The sequence below is a fragment of the Centruroides sculpturatus genome, unplaced genomic scaffold (genome assembly GCF_000671375.1).
Source record: "Centruroides sculpturatus isolate CEXI.00-Female unplaced genomic scaffold, Cexi_2.0 scaffold652, whole genome shotgun sequence".
NCBI lineage: Eukaryota > Metazoa > Arthropoda > Arachnida > Scorpiones > Buthidae > Centruroides > Centruroides sculpturatus.
Genome location: NW_019384803.1, coordinates 6,627 through 16,458, shown reverse-complemented (window position 1 = coordinate 16,458; position 9,832 = coordinate 6,627). Strand labels below are relative to the sequence as shown.

At 37.2% G+C, this 9,832-nt stretch overlaps 1 protein-coding gene across 1 annotated transcript; it reads left to right on the top strand.

Annotated features, from left to right (window-relative positions):
• Positions 1–2,756: 2,756 nt before the first annotated feature.
• On the top strand, positions 2,757–7,026 carry LOC111629586. The gene is made up of 2 exons (XM_023373492.1): positions 2,757–5,338; positions 6,745–7,026. Exons 1-2 carry the CDS (start codon positions 2,786–2,788, stop codon positions 7,024–7,026), a joined length of 2,835 nt encoding a protein of 944 aa, XP_023229260.1. The 5' UTR covers positions 2,757–2,785.
• Positions 7,027–9,832: the final 2,806 nt, after the last annotated feature.

The window sequence follows — 9,832 nt, the reverse complement described above, 5'->3', positions numbered from 1 at the left end:
ATTTGTGCAAACGAATAAGTGTATATGACTGCAATGCTAACGCTGCAAACTAACGCTTCTGTATCTGATCCATTTTGTCGTTTTATTTCCGAATACACAACTAACTGAGAGAAAACAGAAATAGTTAAGAGTACTGCAAAAAGCATAATAAGTGAATAAAGTTGGAAAATTTCGATTTTATCAATTACTTTACATTCTTCTTTGTAACAACTTTGAATGCAGTGCAAAGATATTTTTCTTCTTTTTAAAATACTAAACTGTATAGCAGCATACGTGATAACTAATGTATTTACTATAGTTCCTTCCCAAGCATACTCTTTTAAGTAATGAATAATGCGCAGACAATAACAGTTTATATTAAATATCCAATAAACGTAAACAACAACCACCGTCCATAATGACACTTCAATGAAATCAAAATATATTTTAAATAGATTTTTGCCCTTCAATTTCAAGTCCCTTCTTTTCTGCTGTACGCAATGACATAAAATAACGAAATCGAGACCAAATACTTTTGCTGAATTCAAAAGTGGATCCAATATAACACGTACACATCTGAATTGTTGATCGAGATAATTCATGTTCGTATTATATGAAAAATATTACTGTACGTTTGCTGTTTGCTTTTGATCATTTTCTATGAATTGTGTAATGCAATACGTTTTACTTCTATTTCGTAATCTGTTTCGTATCGATTGTCACTGTAGATGTAATCGTAACTCATCGATCTATTCCTATTCAACAGTGCTACGAAGAGAGAAAATATCGATAGGAAGTGAAGTAAATTAAACATTCATAGATAAAGAAAATGTACACAATCGAAAATAATTCTGTACAAACTATTTTCGTCGTTTTAATTAATTTGGTTTTAATTTATAATTTTTAAATAAACTCAATTTTATAATCATTGATTATAGGAATATCTTGTGAACAAAATTTTAGCTTAGTCATGAAAATTTCATATTTAATAGAATTGTTAATACATTACAATTTAAATGTTTATTAAATATGTTAATTCCATTTAGTATAAACGACAAAACAGCAATCGCGAAATCTATCAGGCATGTGTAAAGAAAAACTGATGAAGGGTGTAACACTCAAAATGGTATTCTGTAACATATAAAGTCTGTTTTTGATTAAATTTAGTTGCCTTACAGTCTTTTATTCTACTTTATTACAAATTGTGTACGTGGACATAACTTATTAATAGGACTTTATATACTAGTGTATTGGTTATCGACACAAGGATGAGTTCATAATCAGAAAAAAATCAATAATTCTTTATTTTATCATATGTAGTAGTTTTTTTGTACACATATCATAACACGCCCCTCTTCAGCATTATTACTACCACGACATTTTAAAATTCCATAATCAAGTAAACTTAAAATACAATAACATAGATAACAATATATTTTTCGACAATAAAACATTAAAAGACTTACAGAAATTTCGAAATCAAATATCATGTATGACCAAAGCATATTTCGAATAATTATTAAAAGAAAATTGCATAAACTGTGGGGCATAGAAAAGGAAAAATGTAGAAAACGTAATTAACGTTAATAAGTGATATATATCGTCGTCTTCTCTATTGCCGTCTGGACTGCCGAGCAGTAACAATCAACGTCATGTGAGAGCACCCCCAGTTAGATTAAAAAGAGATACTGTCACAAAGAATGCTACCTCGAACACATAATGGGTTATAAAATAACCCAATGGAACTGTCGTGGTTTCCGCAACAACTTCTCTGACATTAAACTCTTGACATCATCTACCCAATCTCTCTGCGTGGCACTCCAGGAAACACATTTAAAACCTGGAGGAAAAATTTCTTTAAAAGGATTTGATCTCTACCGCAAGGATGACGATAGCCACAATCGTGCCAGTGGAGGTGTGGCTATACTGGTTTCAAACCGCATCCCATCCTTACCGGTACAAATAACAACTGATTTGCAAGTTGTGGCAGTCAGAATTTCTATTGGAGTAACTGTCACAGTTTGTTCTATAAACTTGCTACCAGATGTCAGAGTCGATGAGAATGAACTGGATGCCTTAGTTGAACAGCTGCCAACACCATTCCTTTTACTTGGTGATTTTAATGGCCACAATCCTATGAGGGGCAGTCCCGACATCAATCGTCGAGGCGGAGCCATTGAGAGATTTATAGGTAATCATCAACTGTATCTATTTAATACTGGAGAGGTGACATACTTCCATGTCCCATCAAGAACATTCACTGCCATTGATCTTTCATTAGCAACTCCAAATATGTTTTCAGCATTTTCATGGGAGGTTGGATCTAATCCACTCTCTAGCAACCACTTCCCAATATTTTTAAAATATCAAGGCAGAGAAAGCTGTGAAACAGCCCGTCCACCACGCTGGAAACTTGAAACAGCAGATTGGTCCACATTCTCCTCTTTGGCCAACATCACTGAGGAAATGGTCAATACTGCAGACATCAATGATGCAGTTGAAGTTGTCACTTCCAGTATTATTCAGGCAGCCGAAAAAACAATGGGAAAGACATCAACTAGATACCCAAAGCATCCGAAACCATGGTGGGATCAGAATTGCGAGGTAGCATTTAAAGCAAAAAAGAAAGCATGGGGAATTTTTAGAAGATACCCCACTACTAGAAATTTGATAGCTTTTCAAAAAGCAAAGCCAAAGGGATTCTTGGAGGAAGTATGTTTCAAGCATAACATCTTCCACTAGCTCAAAAGCAGTCTGGGATAAAATCCATAAAATCAATGGGAAACATGCTTCTCACTCTGTGTCCATGCTGGAAAATAATGGCACAATAATCAGCAATATACAGGGCATTGCTGATACGTTGGGTGAAACATTTTCTACTTCATCCAGCAATATTATGTATCCAAAAAATTTTCAGGCTTATAAAGCCCAAAGTGAAAAACAATATTTAAACTTTCGCTCCTCATATAATGAGGACTATAATGTGCCATTCACTAGCATAGAACTACATACAGCGATCTCTCGCTCGGGGAATAGTGCTGTAGGACCAGATAAAATCCACTACAGCATGATTAAAAATCTGTCAAACAATTCCCTTTGTAATCTTCTGTGTCTGTTCAACAGAATATGGACAGAACATACTTTTCCTGACTCTTGGAGGCTATCTATCATTATTCCCATTCCCAAACCTGGTAAAGATCACAACAATCCCTCTAATTACAGACCAATCTCTCTGACAAGTTGCCTGTGTAAACTTTTTGAGAGGATTGTAAACAGACGTTTGATGTATCTCTTAGAGAAAAATGAATACTTCTCACCACATCAGAGTGGTTTCCATAGGAACAGAAGTACCGCTGATAACTTAGTAAACCTTGAAACATCTATACGTGAAGCGTTTGTTAGACGACAGCACCTAGTGTCTGTATTTTTCGATATAGAGAAGGCTTATGATCGCTGTTGGCGATACGGGATACTCTGTGATCTGTACGAATATGGGTTGCGGGGTAATTTGTCAATTTTTATAAAAAACTTCCTACAGAATCGAAGATTCTATGTCAGGATGGGCAACACCTTATCTAGGCTTTTCACACAAGAAGAAGGTGTCCCTCAAGGCTCTATCTTGAGTGTGACTCTGTTCCTAATTAAAATTAATAGCATAGCTAACTGTCTTCCCCCTAGTGTGAAACACTCTTTGTATGTGGATGACTTTCAGATCTCCTGCCAGTCTAGCAACATGAGCTTTATCGAGAGACAACTGCAAACCTCTTTAAATCGCATAGACCATTGGTCCAAGACCAATGGTTTTAGTTTCAACATAGAGAAGACCTCGTGCATCCACTTTTGCCGAAGGCGTGGTTTGCACTCGGATCCTGAAATTTACCTAAATGGGGTTAAAATCCCAATGGTCAACGAGACGAAGTTCTTGGGAGTCATATTTGATTCTAAACTGACGTTCTTACCACACTTACGCAATTTGAAGAGTAGATGTTTAAAATCTCTGAACCTTTTAAAGGTACTGTGCTGCTTATCCTGGGGAGCAGACAAAGTTTCTATGCTCAGGATTTACAGGGCCCTTGTCCGCCCAAAGCTAGATCACGGATGCATTGTTTATGGCTCTGCGCGAGAATCTACTCTTCGGATGCTGGATCCAATCCACCATCAAGCATTACGTTTGTGCACTGGTGCATTTCGGACTTCCCCTGTCCAAAGTTTGTATGTGGATGCTTATGAGCCTTCACTATCTCTTAGGAGAGAACAGTTGTCTCTTTTCTATTATATAAAACAGAAATCTTATACTAAACCTTCAGTCGAACTTACAGTATCAGATACTCAGCTTAAACGACTATTTGTTGCTCGGCGAAGTAGTGTTCCCACATTCATCATAAGAATGGAGAATGTAAGCAGCACAATTGACCTTAACACAAGCAACATCTCACAGGTTGAGGTTAATAGTATTCCATTTTGGTCAACCCCAGTGATAGATGTTGATTTAAGCTTAAAGCAGTTCCCCAAAGAAACCACGCCAGACTGCGTCTATAGACAGCACTTCGCACAAATTCAACATTGTGACAGGAATTTAATTCCTATTTATACAGATGGACCGAAGTCGGATAACTACGTTGGCCTAGCCTTTGTTTGCCAAAATGAAATTGTGGCAGAACAAATAGCACCGAATTCCTCCATTTTTTCTGCGGAGTTGCAGGCTATTTATTTAGCCTTAAAGTATATTAATAGGAAAGGTCATCGCTGCTGCGTGATTTACACTGTCTCAGTTAGTGCACTTCAGGCTCTGATCTCGTATGAACCTTGTTCACACTCCGCAGTTACTAAAATTCGAAAACTAATTTGTCATCTTACTATGAGAAATTTATTTGTGAAGTTCTGTTGGGTCCCAGGCCATGTGGGTATAAGAGGTAATGAAGAAGCTGATACAGCTGCTAAGTCAGCAAGCCCTTCACAGCATACAATGCATATTGAAGGAGGTGATTTGAAGCTGGTCGTTAAAAAACGACTAGCAGAGAGATGGCAAAATATGTGGAACGCACAAATCCACAATAAACTACACGAGATCAAACCTTTGATAGAAAATTGGACACACAATAGGCAGTATGATAGGAGATCTGAGGTTGTCCTTACTCGTTTGAGAATTGGACACACTCGACTGACTCATCAATACGTTTTGAAGGGAGATGACAAAGCAGTATGTCAGTACTGCAATTGTACCGTAAGTGTTAAACACATACTTTGCAATTGCGTTGCTCTTGATCAATGTCGTAGACAGCATTTTGGAAATGCAAGTTTGAGTGAGATTTTGGGCAAGAGACCAAATCTTGATAAGTTACTGAACTTTCTTAAAGTTGTAAATATTTATAAAGAAATTTAATTAATTATTCATATACTTATTTATTATTTATTATCATATTTTATTATCACTATTTATTATATATTTATACCTGTTTTGTTGTTTTGTTTATTTTAACTTATTTATGTTTGTGTTGTATCTATATTTTGTTATATATATTATGTTAATTTATTTATTAATTTTACCATTTGCTTTGGCGCAGCATGGCCTGAATGGCCCTTGTGCCAGAAAACTTGCACCAACCAATTGAGAGCAGTTGAGTCAGAGATAGATTCCTCTTTTACAAACAACACAACACGTTTATTAGACAATTTACTTACAATAAGTTCATAGTCACGAAGGGTTGAAGTCCTTGTATACTTCGGCGCGTAGTCTTCGAAAAAGAAGAAGAAAGTCCGATGAAGAAGGTGGTTTCCTTTCGCTGACTGGATGTTGCATTCTAAGACAAGTTGTCGAACAGGAAACGATGTCTGGTGAATGCGGATCGGAATTTCCGAAGTTTCTCTCAATGTAGGTCTGTAACTTTCAGAGGATACATCGGCTAAGGACGAAGGTGGAACCTTGGCAGAAGCATCCCGGTCAAGGACATAGCCTCGCGGAATGCCACCGCAAAGAATCAAGTATCCTTGTGGCCTGGGTTTAAATATCTTAATCGTCACTTTATTGGTTATTAAATTAATTAATCCTCTTTTTCGGTCCCAGATTGGTCTTTCTCTGTTACTCCGAGCAGTATTGTATGAGTGTTTCGGCTTGTCGAAACTAATAAAGTTGTTTTAACAGTGGAATTATTGTGTGTGCTTGTATACAGTCCATTTAAGTTGTGAATATTTGGTTTGTCGAGGAGGATTATGTAGCGGATGGTGTATTGGATAGTGCAACGGATGGTGTAATGGACGTGTAGCATATTCTGCTGGATTGGAAACTTTGGAAACTTTCTCCTACGTGCATTAGTTCTCACCTTTTCTGGATTAACTTTGCAGAAGTAGGATTTGATACGCTCGAGTAATACAGTCTTAAGTGTGCGTTGACCAAAAAGAAAGTCCTTAAGTCCAACACTACCAAGCTTAGGGAAAGGATAAGTGCTGGTGTTTAGGTCGCAGACGATACCCAAATAGAACTCTTCTAAACTAATATTAAGAAATTTAGAGTTGAATTACATGATGTATTTCATGAGGTCTTTTCGCGATATAACAATAAGGAAATCGAAATGTATATAGAAAAACAGCGATCTATTGAGGAGACTACTGTATTAACGAACTTTGGTAAAACGGAAGAACTCTAAATGACGAGTTAATTCCACAAGTAATGCCGATAGTTTAAAATCACAGGTACCAAATGTAAGACTTCCGAAATTGTCTCTTTTGACCTTTAGTTGAAATGTTGAAGACTGGGTATCGTTCCAGGACCTGTTTAAGGCTAGTGTGGGCAATAATTCTAATCTGTCGAATTGTCAGAAATTACAATATTTAAAATCATCTTGTAGAGGTTATGCTTTGAAAATTATAAAGTCACTTCCAATATTGGATTCTAACTATGAAACTGCAATGGAACTCTTACGCGAGCGGTTTTCTAATAAACGCGAGCTGGTAAATGCTTTGATCAAGAAATTAATAACCATTTTGAGTATCACTGATTCATCTCAGTCTATATTACAAGCTGTGGATATTACAAATGAATGCGTCTGATCGTTGAGTGTGCTTGACCAGGATATTACCGGGTTTCCTGAAGTGTTAATAGTTTATTTAATTACGGAAAAATTCAATAAAAATACTAGGAGTTGGTGGGAACGTACCTTAAAGAAGGACCTTGCTTACCTTCTTGAAGGATCATGCGAGAACCCTTCAAGCTATTAAGTTGCCACCTAAGGAACAGAGAAGTGTTTCGTATCCAAAAGTGACATTATTGGTATCTGGTAGTAATACTTGCTTTCTTTGTAAGAATGAGCACTCATTATTTAAATGTTCAAGGTTCACACAGTTGAGCACTCAGAAGAGGATAGATATGATTAAAAAGAATAGACTATGCTTTAATTGCCTTACTGCTCGACACCAAGCTAAAACCTGAATGAGTTTAAGCAGATGCAGAATATGTGGCAAATTACATCATACCATGTTACATATCAGTAGAGATTCTGAAGTGTCCTCCGCTCTGAATTCTGGGAAGGCATTTAGTCCACTCTTGACTGATGCTCCTCCCTTCCAATCGACGCCATATGATTTATCGAGTCCAACTACCGCTACTTGTGCTGGACTTTTTGATTCTTCGAGTGCTATCGGATTAGAGTAGGTCTAAAGGAACTAAACAGGTCTTACTTTGTACTGCTCTAGTCAAGGTAAGCGACTCATCTGGAAATTTCGTAACTTGTCGAGCTTTACTGGATAGCGATTCTGAGGCATCCTTTATAAGAGAAGACTGCATCAATAAACTGTTTGGCGAAAAGCAGTGCTAATGTCCGGATTTCTTGCTTGGGAACTTTCCATGCTGTGACTTCTGGTGAAATAGAGTTGACCTTTACCCCCCATTTTAGTTCACACTTGAAATTTAGTACAAAAGCATTCGTGAATAAAAAAATAACGTCAGATGTTCCTAATGTTCCTAATGTTCGACAATTTAGGTTAGATTAGATATAGAGGGTTGTTCTGAATGGGAATTGGTTTCCCCTGTTTTTACGTTGATTATTTTTATTTTTGTTTTGACATAGTTTCCTAGGTCAGGTTGTCTGTTCCTTACCAGGATCCTCGACCACATAATTTAGATCATTTGTGGCTCTTGACTCTGTTCCGTGTAAACTTTCCTTTTGATTTCGTAGAGTAGTGGGAGTTTATAGCATGAAGTAAAGGATGTTTGCACCATCTTCTCTCCAGTGAGCTTTTGTTTTTCTTCTATGTCTTGACTTTTTAGGCTTCAACCACAAACAAAATTGACTAACTTTACCATTTGGTAAAATAAGCCGCCCGTTGTCTTCATCGAGTATTAACCTTTCTTGCTCTAAAAGTGCTTTACTAATCACTCTTTCGTAGGGGGCGATATTATTCGATCAGACATTTTACACAAATTGGAAAATTTGTATCCACGCAACTTGAACTTAGGTGCAGTCATGCCTATGGTCTGTATTGTTTCTTCATCAGCCTTCCTAATCTTCTGTTTTATTCCAAATTTAACGGGTGCTTTCCGTTTGATCTGATTGGCAACTTCATTAGACACTGATGTGTCACTGAGCTTTAGATCTGTGGAAAATTTGACTGAAAGATTATTAATGTATCATAGAAGTACTGGGTTACGCCTTGTTTGAGTTGACGTAGTCCGAATGGTCCCTCTGCATCTCTTATCATCGTCGCAGGAGGAATCCGGCTTGTTGTTGTGTATGCGCTAGTTCTACGCAAATGGTCTATTTTGTTGTCGGCGAGGATAGGAAGTCAGACAATAATTGCTTCTTCTGGTATGATATTTGATCGACTGGTTTGAGATTTGATTTAATTTATTTTGTAGTTGTTTGATAGCGGCAGTTAATGTTTCCTAATTATTGGGAAACATTAGCTGCCAATAGTAGCACTAGATTTGCTGTCAGACTCAATACTTTCTTTACTTATGGCTGCTTTGAGCGTGTTATTGAATTTCGCTGGCTTTTGTGACATGACTCACTCTCTTATTTTGATATCTGCTCTGTTTAAGAATTAGGCTTTCAGTTGCTCATTTAACTCTTTGCTTTGAATTATCTGAATAATGGCAGCATCCTCACAGGGCTCCGGTGTAATCTCGATTTCCATGGCTAATGCCTGCAGCTAGACAGCATACATATGTACATCCTTCTCTTTCTTTTGAACACATGAATAGAATCTATTCAATCTGAACGAAAAGGTTCACATTCAAAATGTTCTATCATGATCTGCTTCAATTCGTTGTGATCATCTTTACCTCTCTATTCTGCCGGTATTTTCTGATGAACCCTCGAGCTATGCCAGTAAGTTTCAGTTTGGCTACCGCCAGCATTTGCGCTTTTGTTCATGCTGCTAGCATTGTTACATCCTTCAGCGATTTGAAAAATTCTGACTCGAAGTCCTGCTGCATCACCCAAATATGTTGGTAACAGCAGGACAAAACTTCCTATTCCATTGAGGGTGGCTTTTCTTCAGTTTTTTTCCATTGTAACCTTGAAGCTCTGCTATTCCAACCTAGCTTCTTTTTGGGTTTATTTTCCTAAGTCTAGACTATTTTTGGGCAAAAATGTACTGAACAATATTTCCTAACCTCCTAAAAACCTCGTTTCAGCAGACAAAACCTGCCTAATCCAAACCTGTTTTCAGCGGACAAATCTGTCGAAAACCTGAAAGTTGGCCAACCCCACTCTATCCACATTATCTAAAAGAATTGATGAAGGTGTAGGATTTCCGATAGACACTCACCTCCTTGGTGATGCAGCCTATCCCTTAAACAAATACTTGTTAACACCATACCGAGACAATGGCCATTTAACTGAAATTCAGTCGTACT